This window comes from Physcomitrium patens, chromosome 4 (assembly GCF_059467195.1).
Source record: "Physcomitrium patens ecotype Gransden chromosome 4, ASM5946719v1, whole genome shotgun sequence".
Classification (NCBI taxonomy): Eukaryota; Viridiplantae; Streptophyta; class Bryopsida; order Funariales; family Funariaceae; genus Physcomitrium; species Physcomitrium patens.
The window spans coordinates 21,364,848-21,383,841 of record NC_143413.1 but is presented as its reverse complement, the minus strand read 5'-3'; the positions used below and the strand labels follow the sequence as shown (position 1 = coordinate 21,383,841).

The window sequence follows — 18,994 nt, the reverse complement described above, 5'->3', positions numbered from 1 at the left end:
ATAAAATTTGACTAAGCTCCAAATTATTAGACTATACATTAATAAGGATTTTTATTGAAGAGGTTTAATAATCCAAGTTTTGTATATTAGGTTTTTATACTTTCTTTTCTTTAACTTTAAATATTTCTAATCTAGATAATTTTGTTGTCAAAATATTTCTTTGTTTAGCATAGTATCCAAGATTAACATCCATTATATGGGATGAACACCTTTCTTTCTTTAAACATTTGACAATTTTGAAAATTTTAATAAGCCACACTCTATTTAAATTTGCTTACGACCTCATTCTAATCACACCTAGAGTATTTATTCCCAATAAAAACATAATTATGACTTGCTATTAAAGACATAAATTACAAACAATGAAAATATCATTACATTCTAATGTTACTTTAAGAGAGTAGATATTCATTCAAAGATAGTATGATATTAAAACTAGAATGGCTATTGTCAAAGACGATTAAAGACTGTTGAAACAAGATTAAGAACAAGAAAAGCAACAACAAGAGTGAAAAAGACCTCACTCTAGCATCCATATATACTATCTAACTAGGAGTTATATGGCAATGTTCTACAAGACCTCCATTTCATGTCCAACTTGTAAGACATGTGCCTAATCAATAAGACAAGTTTCCTACATGTACACTACATAGCCAACTTGTACCCCAAGTCACCAATATGTATAATACAAGGACAAATTGTTGGCCAAGTTTTCAATCTACTAATCATCTACAAATAAATAAAAAGTCAAAACCGCATCTATAAAGCTTATAAGAAGCTTTTCCACTAGATATTATCAAATTTACTTATTTTTATTTATTTCTATCTAACTCCTTTAATCTAAGTAAATATGTATATCTATGATCCTTGCTTGGAATCTTTCATTTATATCTTTGTAGCCTAACATGATAACTTTGAGTTATTAATAGGATAAATAATAGCTTAATGTACAACACAAATATGAGATCCAACACTTGAATTGTGCAACTTTGAAATCTTTTCTAAACCTTGCTACTACTACATTACAAATGATTACATCTTGTGTTTCTTTAAGAGTACAAATTTTGTATTAGACAACATCAATGCATTGAGATATCCTTTTTAAATGACTTCAAGAGCGACTGACACCACAAATAAAAAAAAATCACTGGAGTAGAAGTTACAATGGTTTATCAGTTTTTCTAGCTTTATAATTCTACTAATTGATAGGGATCATTACATGGGGCAGACTGTTTCAACAAAAATAAGCTGCACACTAGGAATTCTTCGGGACGGCAACTAAAACTTGTACTGCTTGAAAGCGGTAAAACCCTTAAAATATTACAGCAGAGCTGATTCAAATCCAAGAGTACAGAAATTCTAGTAGCTACTTGTTTTTTTGAAACGAGGCTATTGGAAATAAGGGATCGCTTCCAGTGATTCCTGGATCAACAGCTGTGTGAATTGTCATCATTCTCATTATAATTTAACTCCATATGTCCATTAGCTACCAGTGTAAAATCTACGAAATTCGGGGATAGATTTCTAAAGCTCAGATACCTCGAAATTCTACGGATTATTGAAAAACTTCGTATTGACTAGTTCAATCCATTACAACGTCCAGACGATAGCCACTGTGCGCCATGGGCCACATAGATAGCAGAGTCTGACATCTCGAATTCTTAAACCTCGTGAGTGAACCCAAAATAAGATCAGGTTCCAGTTAAGGAAGTACTCAACCAAGCTTGTTGTTGACGTACTCCATGGCCTTCCTTTTGACATGCTCGATTTGCTCTTCGTCACCATTGGCCTTCTCGTAATCCAAATATTTCTTGAACAGAAACTACAAAGAGTAAAGAAGGAAACGTGAGCCACACGTACAAGACACCCTTCGGCTTCATCAAAAAAACAAGACAGGAAGACAGTGGAGGGAATTAGAGTAGAATGCATACGGCCGAGAAGCTGAGCTCACATCATTTGGTCTTTTAGATACATTACGCTGATACAACTCTTGAGACATTTAATGGCCAGAAATGATACCTTCATTTTGCGGGGTGGAAGCTCCAAGCAGGTCACCTTTTCAAAAATTGCTCGAATTACAGGAACTTCACCCACTCGAATCTCCTGGGAAAAAAAAAAAAAAAAAAAAAAAAAATCGTTAGCGTTCGTAATCCAACAAAAGCCGTAACTGCTTAATTGACATTAAATTGATATGGAAAATACTTTGATCAAAGAAACAATACATAACTCGTATTTAAGGGTTTAGTAAAATCTGCTGACGAGAACACAATGACGGCACGACACAGAAAGCTACTCAATTTGCTGAACTCTTCGGCTACCCCAGTGATCCCGCTAAAAACCCCCGTGTAATACCGGCAACCATTATCATAAGATGCAAGAAGGACCCAGATAGAATACCTGATCGAGGTAAACGCTCCAGAGATCGGTTCTTTTAGGATAATTCCGAAGTATACCCTCAAAGATGGACCTTGCTCGTTCAACAGAACCAGATTTGTATTCAAGTAGTGCAGCCCTACTGATGACTTTGATGTGTTTACGACGTGGCAGACTAAGAAGAGACTGGTCCAAAGTCTTATGAGCTACATCTCCCATACCTCTTTCCATTAGACTCTGGATTTGTTTTAGCCAAACCTAAAAGAAAAGGCAAGCGGAAAAAGAGTCAAGCACTTGTTCCAAGAAATGATTGCTCTAAACACAAGTCCAAAATTGACATATTCAATAGTCCAGGCATACGCAGGATACAAGAATCATTACGAGGGTCACGATTAAAATCCTTGGAAACGTTCATATGCTACATTCAGAATTGTGACTACGTCAAATTCAAGAACTACTCGGGAATGATTTCAGCACCTTGGCAGAAGATTTGAACTTGCGAATCATGGTCTTCATCATCTGGTCGAACATGTCATACTGAGGACCCTTAGGCTGCCTTGGGTTTTCATAAATACCCAAGAGCGCAAAGTACAGCTTCTTCTGGTCGTTATACTGTAAAGCCCTGTTAAATAGGGTCAAGACCGCTTCCTGCGTATCATGTAAATTTCATTTGTGAGAAAAGCTTTGAGCTAAAGCAGATTCAAATAACTAAATTCAGTTTAGGGTTTATGCTTGCGGAAATTTCACTTTCTGTTTTTTTTCCTTTTTAAGATATACTTTGGAGATGTTGTAAGCAATAGTTAAGCACCAAGTAACAACACGGTTGAGTCTGGAATCAGATTAACCTTCGGGGGATTGCCGTAGACATTCTCAAGATTCAGATAAGCTATCCAAACGTTCAACTTCTCCATTTCCTCCCTGTAGTTAATCGTTTGCAGAGCCCTACAAAAATACCAATGAAGTCCGAAAAAAATTAAAAATTACAGTTTCTAGAATTAGTATCCAGTGAAAACTTACAATAATATTAGTAACATGAACTGGACGATAAAAAAGCACAAGTGAAGTTTATAACCTTTCAGCAATAGCCCGTGCTTTATCAACATCTGCAAGCTGTAGTAGGAACGCCATGTACTTTATCCACACAAGACTGCTGTTTGGTGATGTTCGGACAAGTGCCTCAAATTCATCCACAGTTTCCGGAGCCTGGTCGCCTTTCAACCGCCTTTCTTCTGCAGCACTAATTTCTGCCTCACTGCAGGTTGCAAAAAAGATTTAAGAAAACAGTCAGAAACAATCCACGTCACTTTTGATTCATTGCTATTTACTTGTGAATGATGAAGTGTTAACTGCTCTAAAAGCACTTTTGAAGCATGTGAGCACTAACCGCTGCTGTTTCAGCCGCTTCTTAGCCCTCTTATTCAGTTTCTTGGCATCTTCAGATTCTTCATCCTCCTCTTTCTCAGAATCATCGACGACGTTAGTATCCTCCAAATCTACTTCTAAAGGAGGCGCTACTAGAGTGGGAGTTGGTGTCTCAATAGCGTTATTATGTAACTCATTTACTTCGTTATCGTCTTCATCTTCGTCGTCGTCTGAGTCATCCAAATCAACCCCATTCTCCTCTTCTGATTCGTCTTCACTCTCGTCTGTAAAATTAGATCTTCAGTGTGAGCTGATAAACTAGATGTAAAATAATTCATACTCAACTCTTGACAAGCAGGCACATAATTTGCAGTAAAAATTAACCGACTGGCTCAGCCGATGAAATTAACACCCAAACCGAGTACAATGTAGGTAAAATATTTTCATCCAGATGTGCGTTTATTAAACTAGAAAATGAAGAAAATGAGTTCTTCTAGTTTGCACATTTCAAGCCTCATACCCCCAAAGAGGGCCTGCCGAACAACCAAAATCCTCAATTCTAAGTCCGGTAAATGGCATAACCAATTAAGAACACGTATGAACATCCATAAATGGTGTCAAAAAATGCCAGATACCAAAATCAAGGGAAGAAGAAGAAAAAGAAGAGGGAAAACAAAACAAAAAAATCAGAACTGTTCAAGTTACCTTCATCACTCGGTGTTCCTTTCGAATCTTCTAAATTTTCCTCATCGACATCATCTTCTTCGGATTCTTCACAATCATCAACCAACTCATCTTCCTCATTTGTCACTTTCATATCATCTTCCTCAGTCACGGGTTGCACATGTGTCTCCGTGTTTGAAAAGTAAGACTCTTTCAGACCAAGTGAAATTCTCTGCTTTGTGTTATCCACCTGCAGACGAAAGCAGGGTAACAATTGAATATTTGCTAATATCAATATATGACATTGTATTGAAAAACAAGAAAGGAGTGTAAAAAACTACGTCACAGTCAATTGTCGAACGCAAAGATGCTAATTTGACCAGAATTTCTTTCATGCCAAACTTCTGTACGTACCTTCAGAACGCGAGCACGTACGCGATCACCGACTTTGTAATGTTTGTCGATATCTTTGAAATAATGGTCAGCAACCTCCGACATATGACACATAGCTACCTGTTGCATATAGACAGGGCTTAAAACAGAAATAATCCAACACAGGAAAACAATCATAGCTCCTAAATAAATCACATGCTTACATCAACCCCCACCATGTAAAGAACAGGACTTGAATAATATACAAAAAATTCACTCTTGCAAATCTTTCGAAGGGAATATGCGAGTAATTTCAATGAATCAAAGAGAACATTTTGCGACAATCAACTTACCACACTGCTCTGCTCAATGGTCACAAATATGCCAAACTTTTCGATTCGCTTGATAGTACCAAAAACAACTTCACCTTCCTTGAAGTCTCCAAACCGACGACCCAAGAGAGTGCTGGTAAGTTCCTTTTTCTGGCCCGAAGTTTTAAGACTCATTTCCACTCTGCCCAAATCTGCATCAATGTTGATAATCCTGTGCAAAAGACAAGAAATAAAGAACAAACTTAATTGGCTGGTATGGCAAAAAACATTTTGTACAAGTCATGCATAACCCAAAAAAGTACAACACTGGCTGCCGAAATTTCAAAGATCGTATAAAAAATAATGTTCATACTAATTTGCGATGACTTAAGAAAACATTGACACGATAGATTTCAAGCGTTTCAGTAAAAAGGCGTACCTCCCTTTGATCAACTTGCCAGGAGGGAAGCTTTCAGCAGGATCTTTAACAAAAGCCTTCGAAAGATTACAAGTAAGAACTATTGCATCAACTTGAGGCGCTAAAGAAATAAAACATCCTTTCTTTGAAGTGCTCTTCACAAACCCCTGAAGCACCAAACACCTACGTCAAAGGTGACTATCTTACTTTCCCATCTAGCGAAACTACTAATATATCTTCCACAAACAGCAACCTAATCACTACTTGATAGCTGTTGCATAAAATACACAGCTTGATACATCCTACCTTGTAAAATCCACAATGAAACATCAAATTAATCACTTTGGATGCAGCACATTGGGATTGCGATCTAAGCATTTTGTGTTAAGAAGTAATCAAGTATGCTATCTGCTCAAGCCTAACTCAGCAGAGGCATCTGATTAAAAAAAGTTTGCGATAATCAAGTCTCACCTGCACTTCCTGATCTATTTTCAGGTCTTTGATGCTAGTGATATTAATAGCTGTTGAAGAGCTGTAGGAATGACCGAATCACAAAATCAAAACAACGCTTAATAGAAGCACTCAAATAATTGTCATCATCTCTAGTAAAAACATGTTTCAAAAGCGTTGAAAATTTCAAAACGAGCTATAAAAAAACCGGTTTTGGTGAAAAAAAAAGCACATTAAGCTAGAGCATTATGGTGACATGCTAAACTACACATCGGCTACTCACTTCTCATTAGCATTTGTCCAACATTTCAGTGCTTTTGAAAATAATTTTTAACAATGGTTTAATGGTTCGACATTGAAACTTTACGCACCTCGTAGTGGCCGAGTCACTAGCTTGTAGATTTGCAGCAACCATTCCACCCAGAGATTTCCGCAATGTGAGGTCTATTACCGTCTTGCCATTGGGATTTTTCTCGACTCCCAAAACAACACACCGCACAAATTGGCCCTCCTTGAATGCAGATGCAGGATTATCCTTCCATTCGTCACTAAGATGAGTCACATGAACTCTTCCGAATGACGATGGAGCAATCTGTACACTTATTCCTCCCACACCAGGGTTTACTTGTTTGACCCGGCCACCCAATGAATCTCCCTTTTGGATCCAAAAAACTTGCTTGGTATTATTTTCAGAGGATGAATCGGCGTCCTCCATAGGTGGAACATCAAATAAGGACTTCTCCTGAAGCTGTGGAGGCTGCCTCCGGATGAAATCTAGAGTACGTTTCTCATAGTCCACAGACTTGACACAGCAGCTAACAGGAGTACCAACCGTAAATCTTTCTGCAAACTTCTCCAACTCTGAGGGGTCTGTTGATGAGTCTAGGATGAACAGGCGACCTCGAAGATGCGGTGCAACCGACAGCCAAGCCCAATCATCTTTCACCTCTTGCACGTAGGCCGTAATACACTGGCCAGGAACTAATTCTTCAAGTGAAGGCAAACTTCCAGGACGTGTACTTCCCACGTTTGTCTCCAGATGTTCTGCATCGGATGAGGTGTCCTTGAGGCTTCAGTCTTAAGATAGAGAAAAGATAGTAAAATCGTTTTAAAGAATCAAATTTATGAGGCTTCAAATAGTTGAGTGCCCCTCTACTTCTTGTACATTAAACAGGCATGGAATGCATAACAGCAGAAAGTTGAGAAAAAATGTAAGAACCTCTCTAATCAAAAACCACTGAAATCATTACAACGCGGAAAATGTACAGTATATAAGGAACTAACCTGAGAGTTGAGAAGGTCGCAACGAAAGTTCCAGAACAGAAGTACGTTCTTTGCGACCGGGAGACTTTTGCAGACGTACTCTCTGCACCACTCTGCACCTTACCTTTTGCCCAATATTGAAGGAACTAAGAGGATTTTTTTCTTCAAATCCATCTATAATCTGGTGAAGACAGAAATGATAAGCTAATTATCGTTAATATGGCGCTCAGATCAAGCAAATTAAACAAACAGATTATGTTAGTTGTACATGGCTCTCCAAATTATTCCATCACAACACAGGTCATCATTTGAATAACCTGGCATAAAAATGCGAAATTAACTTGCGCTCGAAAAGGTAAGAAATTACAGATTTGTATCTTACACAATAGTAACCGACAAGAAAACTGAAAAATAACAAGATGAAATTAGTCGATAGTGCGTGTAGTAGCGCAAAGCCATTCAAGAAAAGATAAAAAACGTCGATTCCAACACATTCTGGTGAGAACCTTCACCTCGGTAATATGAACGCGACCTTCCGTGATCGTGCCTGTGCTTACGCGGACTACTAATTGAAGCTCCTCAATAGCCACCACCTAAATCGTGATACAACCAACAGAACAAGTAATTCATATAAAAAATCGAAAGATAACACTATTGTTACTCATATGAACGCTCGAAACTCAAAAAGAAAAAACTGAATCTATAAAAGAAAAAGCACTATATTTCTGGTAAGTTCGAAAACGTCAATCTCCTTCCTAGCACATCTGTCGCATCAAACCTGGGTGCGTAAAACTACAATGACAAGATGGTTCATAAGCGTCACCAAGTTTTAAAAATTAGCACCATTACATAAACACTCAGGGCACAATCAAGTGTTTACCTCAGCATCAACGATAGCACCAATCAATTTGTCCAACTCCCTTCGAGGCTTCTTGGTATTGGAGGTTTTTACTTCAACGGAATCGCCGGTATTGCTCAATAGAAGGAGCATCCTGTTGCCATTGGTTTCATCTCCTAAGTGTTCCACTGTTGCTACTACCCTACACAGACAAGTTCGAAGATGTTACAGATGATAAACGAGAGAAGGCAGATGACATTTGTGTTCACTGTGAACAATCCTACTTGTTCATTAATTATCTGTGACTAGCGGGAAGAGGGCACCTCGAAAAGCTCCACTGTTGTAACATGTTTAGATATTCACAATGTGAGTGAGGAGTCCATGATCAAGGTTCTTGATTTCGTGGAGGATAGGAAGTTCATTTAAAAATCCATACGCTTCACATTTTAAAATGAAATTATGTTACAGCCTGCAATTAGTCCCAAAAGCTTTCGTGCTGAACGAACAGAAACTTTCAAATGCCTCAATGTTCAGGACCCAGTATGTCGGAATTTTCAATCCTACGCGGTTTTCATCTGTGATTAATGATGGATCTACGATGTCCGCGTAGATCCATCATTTAAGCCATTACTGCATGAAGCAACTCACCTCTGCCCTGGACTGTAGCGCTGATGAGAATCCTGTCGTCGGGAATTATAATCACCAGCAGCTGCAAATCCTATAGCATTACCTTGTTCTGGTAGGGACAGCACCTGAAGGCACACAGTACATCTTTTCAAGTGACACATTCAAAAACATCACTCTGCTAAGCGCAGGCAACCTCCTCAGGAATAATAAAAAAGAGAGGGTTCTCTCTTAGAACAGTAGGATGCCCAAAATTCAGATCTGAATCACCATAACATGGATGAGACGCAACAATTGTAATTTTAGGGATTCAAATTGTATACCAGATAAGCGTCTTTGACAAGTTCTATCACTGCCGAAACTTTCTGATGAAGTTCTAAGGCCATAACTGGATGTGATCTCTGTTTGTGCCAGGAAACAAAATATCAAAAATAATAATAAGAATAATAATAATAATTAGAAACAACACACAAATTAAAAGACGACATTCATTAACAGGAAAGCATGCAAAACAAAAGAAACCAAGCCGTGCTGACATTGAGAGCTGCTCGGAAAATCGAATACAAGTAAATACTAAACTGTTTGCCATTATGCAACAGAATAATCATCCTAAGCAATACTAGATGTACATTTTCAAACTTCAGAAATTACCCCTGGTAGTCAAGCAGTGGAAGCGGAAGGACAATCAAGATGGTGGCAAACTAAACAATGATTATTGCATTAGTTGTACTTAATTTTAGAGTACGTACATGATAGTCATTTCTTACTACACATGAAACCCCAAGACTAGTATCAAGATGCAAAACGCCCAGATTAAGGACAACGCTCCAACCCCCACATGTCATGGGTGAAGACACTCAAATCATAAAATGAACATACTTTTGTGGCCACAATACCTGGATGTTCCTGCTTTGGTAGGCTTCATAAATAGAAAAACAATCTTACTACAGTGAAACTCAGGCAGTATTTTCAAAATAGTGTTGCAGAGTTCTGAAATTTTAAGAGTACAATTACAGTTCGCTAAGTGTGGATACGTTGACAACTACACCCTCACTCTTCGCGAACAAGCTAGAGCAAATAGCAATGCTGATGATCACAGTGTGCTTCTAGCTATCTCGAAGAAGAGTAAGGAGCAGCGAGTCATCAGCCAGTTGTTCAATTGTGTTGAGTCATAAGAGGTACAAAAGTCCACTTGTCATAGATATGTCCTCATGTGGAAGTTCACGGTTCTCTCGATTAATGAGCGTATTATTAAGTGCACTTTAGTCAATCAATATAACAATAATATTTCAAGGGAGTAGCATAAAATCTCCAACCATTTGAAACGTCCATCCTAATGACAATAACATTCACCTACGTGTTTTGTCTCGATTTCAGGTGCATATGAGGGAGCACATCAAAGAATATGAATATGGAACTTTCTGACACAGAAATAAAACCTATCTAATGCAAATAGAGACATAATTCACAACTATAATAAGATGAGGGAATGGAAAAACCTTTTTGTTCTTCTCCTTTTTCTTGGTTGAATCATGTTTGTTCACTTGGAGCAGCTCAGGCCGTACTGTAAGGTCAACAATCCTATCGGCCTTCACGACATCTAGCACTCTTGCCTGGACCGAGTCGCCAACTTCTACCGGAGTGCCCACTGTAAGCACACCAAGTACTTCTTTTCAATCTTAGGAGATTATCTCGAAGGTTCATTCAGGAGAACTATGGGAAATGATAGCTAAACCGTAAAGCAATCTAAAACCAACGTAATTTAAAACTTCCTGCAGGACTTCAGCATAAAACAGTACCATTCGTAGCTAATGCATCGAATTTGATTCTTACAACCCTCGACAACAGGAAACATGATATTCAAGAAACCATCATGTACAAGCTGATGCGTTTGCCCTCGACATTCCATGCAACAAATTCAAAATAGGAGACCACATTGCTTGGTAAACGATAGAATAATACATGGAGTTCCACCCATTCAAGGAATTGGTGCACGAATTGCACATGGATACGTACATTGGTAGTGTGTGACAAAGCCGACGACATCCTTATAGTTCGGTAGTTTAACGATGACACCGTAGTCCTTGATTTCCTGTACTTCTCCACCTGTACAAGCTCCAATAGCCAAGGTCTTCGCCCATTCTAAATCGGATGCTTCACTAGCTTCTACTATCTGAAAAAATAAAAAGATAATAAATGATAATTACAGTTGATGCCAAATGTACACGCAACACTGAATAATTTCTATCACTCTGCATGCGACATCACCTTTTCCGTGGAATTGTTGGAAATACTACAATGTTGAAGATTCCTGACTTACAGAGAGAAACGCATGAAAATGAAGAGGTGGTGTTATTTAATTACCTTATCCTCTTCCAAAAAGTACCCCTGTATGAGTGAGACATCAGTTGAAAAACAAACTGATTGCTTCAAACAGAGGCTGAATTTTCCAGTATCGTGGTAGACCTGAACATTAATTTTATTAGCAACACATATCAAAATCCAGCTTGAACAAATAATTACACAACACTAAACATGTAGCAAAACTTGCGACCTGGAAACAATTGCTGACATGGACAGATATGACAAAAATCAGGGGCGACAAAATTTCAAAGACATTTGACTTACTTCGAGCACTTGTGCACGAACAGATTGTCCAACACTGAAATGGTTGCTAGGGTCGCTGACAAACTCATCAGCCACCTACACATCAAGCGAGAAAGTTGAAGTTACCAGAAGTCTCATTACCCTAGAATGCAACGATTCTCACGAATATGTTAATGTTCTATATTTCGTCCCATATTTAGTGTATGGCTCCAAACATTAAATACCTGAGGAACACTTGCAAGTCCTGTTAAGCGTCCCAGGAACCGGACAAAGCAACCTCTATCAGTAATGTTTGCTACATAACCCTGCACCAAAAACGAAGTATACTTAGCAGAAGATTACAAAAAAAATCATCAATATACAATGCAACACCTCGCAGAGTTCGATTCAAACGTTAACTGTGCCGCTATTGGAAGAGACTCGAGGAAGAATTCAAATACTATAATCCATTACAGTTAGCAAATATTCATAAACTAACTTGATCATTACAAACTAGAACAAGGAGCCAAGTTGACTTACTGGTATTACAGACTGTGGCTGTAATTGAGATATGTCTGATGGTAGGGATGAAGCTGCCTGCAGCAATGATTGCTTCGCTGAAACAATCAGCTTCTGTTTATCCGTGACATCTGCAGAAACGAAAAAGAATATATCAACAGGAATTACCCTGGGAACACAAACATATCTGAAGTTTATGCATGAAGGAATTTATCTCCGTTATTCATTACATTACTGGAGAATCATTGAGTGGGAGTATGATTGTTAAAATCTGCGCTAAGGGATGAGTAAAACAATAACTACGCAACGAACACATTTGCGTCCAATTGAAAGAATTAAAATATGAACTCCGTACCAAGGACGAGAAGCCGGTCGAATTGAAACCCCACTTTTGTGACAGACTTCAGCTGCTCAATATGTCCTGCCACAGCAAAAAAAAAGTTGCACAGTAAATTTCTTTTAAGGAGAAGAGGCAAGAAAAAGTAATAAATAAATAAAAATAAAAACACACACAATCAAAAACACTTAAAATGGATTTTAGACATGCTACAAATCCATGCATGATAAAACATCAATAATACTACAAGTGAACAAGATACACGCTTAGCGAACCATTTTGAGGAGTGCTTATTCCTACCCAGGGTGTCGGATAAGTGAGGAAACGTGAGATAACCCTTGACCAACCCCGTTGGAGTGGAGACATTCACTATGATGACACTGTCATTAACATGGTGTACAGTACCAGCAACAACTTTTCCTATAAGTTCGTCACCAGCTGCTCCTTCTGAAGCATCATCTCTGAAAAACGATCAAGATATCAAAGGACTGCGAAAAGAGCTGTAATGTATACTTTTAGATTCAACGATAAAAGAGGCGGGACAACTCTGATAAGAGAGTTCAGCCCACGAGTTAACATAACTATAAATAAATAAATAAATAAAAAGGGTTGAACAATGAAAAAAACATTTGAAAACGAGAATGCCAGTTTTATGCAGCAAAAAACGATATTGCCGAACTAGGCACTTTGAGATCGACGAAGTGTTAGGTTTAACCTTGAAGAAGTAGTAATGAAACTGAGAGAAAGGCGACGGGCTGCAGGATCTGATCGCAGAACTCGACACTTGATACTTTGACCAACTTGAAAAACGTTCTCTGCCTTCACACCTGCTTCGATACCAAGAGCTGACCTGCGCAAAACATGACATGTCAAAACGGGAATTTAGTACACGAAGATTGAAAGTAGATCCTAATGGTGATCGTTTCATTGCACAGTGACGACAGGTCAGAAGCAATGGAGCACTAGATTTAGTTCATATGTTTTGGGTATCAATGAATTGTATCGATTAACAGACAGTTGAATATCTTCGAAGAAGAAAACGTTCCCATAATATGGAAATCTTCAAGTATCATATACAGCAATACTGGTTGTTAAGGGCAACCAACTTCAGGACGGATTATGTACTTGTGAACCAATCCTTTGACGTCATTGTAGAAGCTCACAAAGCAGCCGATATCCTCAATGCCCGTGATGAAACCATGAGTCACAAGTCCCTCCACAGCACTTTCATAGCTTACGATAGGACTCAACTTCGATGTAATCTGGAACAGACATCTCTCAAGAGTCAAACCATGCAATGAGCATGAACTCCTAAAACTCTACTTTGCAGAAGTGCGTGTGCTTCTATTAACACTTAGTTCCAAAGTAACGTAAAACTAACTGTAACATCACATACCAATGTCTTTTTGTGTGTCAGCGTAATCTTCTTTGCATGATGATCACAGGATAGCACACGAAACTTCAGCTTAGATCCAACCTGCAGAAGTCAACCACAAAATTAAGACAACAAAACACTTCCAGGACAACTTACTTAGAATACATGAATGCACACCATTTTGAAATACTTCATAAAAAATTAGACAAGATCTTGAATCATTTAGATCACAACCCCTGAACCATTAAATTGTACTTAATTTAGAAAAACTGAAGCAGATTCACCAAAAAAGCAAATGTAGGTCAGATCCCTCGACTTCTAACCGCTCTAGATTAGATTTTGGAAAATTCAGTGGAATTAATACTGCACTGAGAATCCGAACATTTTGAACAAACCGGAATGGTTGGAAACACGCACCTGAAACTTGGAACTTGGATTGGATCGCTGGAACTCGGACATGTGTTGCAGAGGACATAGAGCCTTTACACCCTCAGCCAGCTGTACAAGCGCCCCATAGGGCTCAACAGCAATCACGGTACCGGTTACATTCATTGCTGGCTGTACATCCGCATGACTAAGTAAAAGTTGGTCCACCACAGATTCCTGCATGTGACAATGCAAACCACGTAAGAAAATAGTATCACAAATATCCTAGACTCGTCAGTGTGGTAATAATAGTGGCAAGTTGAAAACTAATCACTTCAAGAGCAGTCACTGTCAACGAAGTTTGTGAATGATTGAAGAACCAGTAACACACTGCTCAGATATGAGATAAGTGCAAATCACCTTCAAGGAAGCTATCGCAAGAGCGTCCATAACTCGATGTCCTATGACACGGGCTCGCACTTTCTTTCCCACTGTGTACTTCTTTTCCAACTTTGCAATATGTTCATCTGAAACGCTTGAAATCTATGGGAAATTGTAGAGCCAGACTAAGTAAAAGATAGAATGTATGAAGAAAAAACTGACAATGGTTGGTGATCTGAAGACCGAATTCACACGAAAGAATCCCAGGACTGTCCAAACGAGAGTAATTTCCCTATCTGAACTAATACAGACGTATTTCAGAGCGACAATCAAAGTGAGTTGAGGAGAGCCTGACATGAACATAGCCTGCTACAACGTTCTCCTTGGTAGGAAGCTCAAGAAGCATTCCAATTGTTGCATCCACACGTCGAACGATTGCGTCTTTAAAGACATCTCCCACATCCACGGACTACACGAGGACCACCATTATTTTATCAGTGCTCAAGCCATCGACGAAGAGAATGAAAAAGATGCAATAGAATAAAACGAAATCCTACAAAATTTGAGATCAATCAAATGATACGTGATCAACGTCTGAATAACGAATAAGTTTAGGACAAAAAGAGCCTTACCATAGAAGGTAGAACGTTATTAAGAAGTTGAGGATTCAGAGTTAACCCAATAGTCTTAGCCACAGGGTCTATGTACAATATTCGAGCTTTCAACTGCACACAACACAACTGCTTTAGAATGCTCCAGTATATGAGAACTCTTCATCTGACAACAGCACAACTCGAGACATTCAAAAAACATCTTTAAATCTGAAGAATAATACTGGTATTCGAAGATTCATCATTATATTTATGAGGTTTCACAGTAATTTGACCTATTTATAAATACATAAAAAACAAAAACCAAAGTAACAAAACAAAAATGAAGGTAAATCGCCGTATTGAAGATCTCGCATTCATTAAAGCAACCGTCTAGTGCATGAATGAATGCGAGGTCTTGTCATAAACATTGTATCCAGCACATACGCATTACCGTTGTAATTATTCACTACTCGACATACCATACACATACAAAAATAGCACTTCTTTTCAAATCTAAAGTTCTTACTCGCTGATTTTCGCTATATTTCGTATTCCAGTCAGCACCTGGCAAAGGATCCTCCAGATGAAATATGTCCACCTACACAAAGAAAAACATATTGAGTGCAAGAAGGAGGACGACCATCAACCTTGAAAACAAAGGAAAGGATGAGACAACGAAAAAAAATTAAAATAGGGGCGAATCTGAAGGAAGGCTTACTGTCCCAGTGAAATAGGTCAAAAATGATAGCAAAAGCCCGTTCTTCAAAACTGACCGTACTCGGGCATTCACCATAGCACCAGGTGTGAGCAGTTCCACAGTCAGACCAGCAAACTCCTTCACCTGGTACGAAACAAGGATTGGTATCAGCACTCTGCTGCAAAGCGAAATTTAGTGGAGACCTGAAAGGAAGTCTTTCAAGAAAATAACAACAGTACAATGTCACACACTATCCAATGAATCATTTCACTTCGGAGTATGAGAAGGAATAATTTCAATTTAGATGGCAGTAGAAGCAGGTAATAGGGATCTAGTAGCCTACGACATAGAGAGTGCTGATGCGCTACAGATCAAAACATGTGATATGAGGAAGTACCATGTTACTAGAGATCAGGCCCAGATCGGCCTTCAATCCGACTGCGCCCCGTTTTTTGTCCACTGAAATTACGACACCTTGCACCAGTTGTCCTGTGCGCAACTTAGAAGTCCCTGTTCCTGTTGAAGCCACAAGATCAAACTTAAGAAATTCTGTAAAGTGGATAGTCGAAGTTTGCATCATCAAACAAACCTACTGATTATGATTCTGCCTGGTGATAACTCGTTCGAGGAACAAGCCCGATATAAAATGGCTCTGTCACGAGATTGAAGTGCGCCCATGATGACCTAATATCTGAGCTTCACATACATAAGAAGTATTTTCGGGAAAGCAGGAAAAATCTGATTTTTCACGAACCAGTCGACATAGAATCACCGACACGGCAGTATCAAGAAAGAAAGCAAAAGTCTTCCAAAACTTTATATGGAACTGTTACAAACAACTTTTGAATGGATGATGAATACAAGAATGCTAAGCAACACCCTACGTAGGCAAAATATGCAAGTTTATAGCATTCTCCACTTACCATCCAAGTAGTTACGGTGTAACAAGAAACCGGACACAGCAGGGACTCCAAATGAAAGAAGATATCCATGATCTTCAATACTTGTAACAACGGCAGTTAAAGCCTGTAAGATAAGATCAAGAACCAAATATTCATTGAGGTCCAAACTTATGGATCTGTAGACGATATACAACATATGATTACGGTACTGAGTTCCCAAGTAAGTCGAAACTTGAGAAGTACTGCCGATATTTACCGTAAAAATCTTGCTACATCACAGAGTATTAACTCGTTCCACAATGCAGCTGATAAGAGTAGAGTTATCACTAAAAGAACGGCAAACCAACAGAAACTAGTGGCAGGATTGACCGGTTTCCTTCTTGCCCTAAACCCTAGAGAAAGGAAATGTGATTGTCGGTTTCATTTTAACCTGGCCTTCATACACAGCTTCGATTGACAGCCCATCGTAAAGATAACCGAGTTTCAGGGACAGCTCAATGCGACGACCTCTCTTCTCGTTTTTTCCCTCCTTCTCTGGTTTCCCACGACCTTTCTTTTCTTGAGTCAGCTCAAGCTTCCTTACAGTACATGCTACAAGTTGCCCAACACTGAACAAATCGGATAGAAGAGGGACTTCCTGCAACTCCACCATTCGACTTTAGCTCTATGACAATATCATTTCTTCATAACATCAGGATGGAACAACCAAAGAACACTTAGTGAGAGAAAACTTAAATCGAAATAAGCCAAAAAAAAAAAAAAAAAAAAAAAAAACACAACGACGGATCTCAAGCACATCAATTATATTCTCGTGAGAGACGAATCGGGCATACCTTATCTGCGTCGGGTAAATCAGTCGATTGGTCTTCCATCTTCTTCCCTCTCTGGCTTGATTTCTTAGATTTATCATTATGTCCCTTCACATTCTCAAATACCTCAGAAGCCTCCTCGGCTAAGACGAAACCACGCAAGCCCCCAGGAAGGCTAATGACCATGTCCTTATTATTAATCTCTGCAACAGCTCCCCATATTTTCATCCCCACAACGAGACTCTGCAGACGCAAAGATGCATTAAAAATAGAGAACTGAAAAAAAGATCACCGAATGAAAAATAACACAAGCTTCAGAACATCAGTTGCAGAATGTTTAGAATTTCAAAATAGTGTCACACAATTCATTGCACTTACTTTATAACGCAAAATGTCCGCCGACTTCTGAAGTTTCCCAGACAGTATACTGCCATGAAATTCATCATCCTCCCCCTTGCCATGCTTTCCTTTCTTGCCCCCTTTCTTTCCAATTTTCTTTCCTTTTTCTCTCTCAAAGTCAGCATCTGCTTCTTCACGAGCCTCTCGAATTTCAGCAGGGGTCAAGGCGCTTCCACCTCCTGCTTGCAATTGTCAGTTCCAATCCCAGTTCTAGATATGAGCGCCCCAAAATTACGTAAGCAACAGAAACAGGACAATTCTTACATTGAAGATAGTGATAGCGAAGTTCCCCCAACAAAAATGAAAATCCAATGCGGCACAGTTTTCACGGACTCGTAATGGTACTACAGTTTACTCAAAACACCAAAACAACTAAAAAAGTGCTTTGAAAACAATTCCGGGCAAACGGATGCTGAAGAAGTACCACCAACCTTGAATTTCAAAAGGAACATACAGGAAACAAACAACAAGTCAACAAACTAGTTCTTCAGTGGAAAGATACTCTAATTCAATAATTGATCGCAAATCACGTAATGTAAGGAACAACAAGATTCGCGAATGCCGATTTCTTCGTGTAATCAGCAAAAGAGGCATTGTCCGAATCAGAATTAGGCAGAAGCAGAGGAAGTGCTTAGGGCATCACGCACAAACTAAACAACACCAGGATAATCGATAATCGTGAGACATGCTAAAGTGGAGCCACAAGTGAGTACCTCGGGGAAAGTCCTCCTCCTCGCTACGCTTCGCCGCAGGCTTCGCCCCGGCCGTTTCCTCCTGTGCTGCCCGCTTCTTCGGCATAACACTACTTCCGGCTACGTCGTCATTTTTCCTCTTCCCAGCCATGCTGAATCTGCAAAGCGGTTTCTTCTTTGAAATCCTACCTCCGGAACAAATACAAAATTTCCTCAACTACAGCTTCAGAAATCTAGAGTACAAGCACGGCGGAGGCTGCAGGACCTCAGTCGCTGGCGTTCGACGCCGATTCCAAACAGCACAACGACGCCACAACCGGGCGCTGGCCAAACAGACCAACAACGATAGCGAGCAGGGTTTAGGGTTTAAGAAATTGGACGATGGTTTGCGAACAGTAGGGAACAACGCCGCTTCGGTTCATTCACTTGAGAACACGAGTGAGAACGTTCAGGCCGCGTGGGAAGTTGATGATATCCATCGATGATATCTGTTCATCCAAATTATTGCATAAATTTGTATGTATATGAATACGGGTTTGTATTGATACAGAGTAGGATTTTGAACACTACTTGGGAAATTGTACGTATGAAAGATAGTCTACCTATGCATCCATCTATATTGTTATGAAAATTTTAATTTAAATGAACAAAAGAATTTATATAC

The 18,994-nt window shown here is 39.1% G+C and overlaps 1 protein-coding gene across 1 annotated transcript; it reads right to left on the bottom strand.

The window, feature by feature from the left end:
* Positions 1-1,164: 1,164 nt before the first annotated feature.
* LOC112281268 (rRNA biogenesis protein RRP5) lies at positions 1,165-18,665 on the bottom strand. The gene is made up of 41 exons (XM_024517580.3): positions 18,352-18,665; positions 17,618-17,817; positions 17,264-17,482; positions 16,861-17,067; positions 16,452-16,554; positions 15,926-16,044; positions 15,550-15,672; positions 15,358-15,429; positions 14,871-14,963; positions 14,594-14,707; positions 14,278-14,400; positions 13,909-14,094; positions 13,513-13,593; positions 13,242-13,378; positions 12,832-12,966; positions 12,417-12,577; positions 12,135-12,200; positions 11,801-11,910; positions 11,506-11,586; positions 11,303-11,377; positions 11,039-11,140; positions 10,691-10,847; positions 10,174-10,322; positions 8,998-9,075; positions 8,699-8,802; positions 8,093-8,252; positions 7,725-7,805; positions 7,234-7,393; positions 6,321-6,993; positions 5,971-6,031; positions 5,521-5,666; positions 5,124-5,313; positions 4,813-4,911; positions 4,441-4,648; positions 3,758-4,019; positions 3,446-3,625; positions 3,219-3,315; positions 2,851-3,021; positions 2,398-2,631; positions 2,020-2,103; positions 1,165-1,822 (listed from the first exon to the last, which is right to left on the bottom strand). Exons 1-41 carry the CDS (start codon positions 18,479-18,481, stop codon positions 1,715-1,717), a joined length of 6,039 nt encoding a protein of 2,012 aa, XP_024373348.1. The 5' UTR covers positions 18,482-18,665; the 3' UTR covers positions 1,165-1,714.
* Positions 18,666-18,994: the final 329 nt, after the last annotated feature.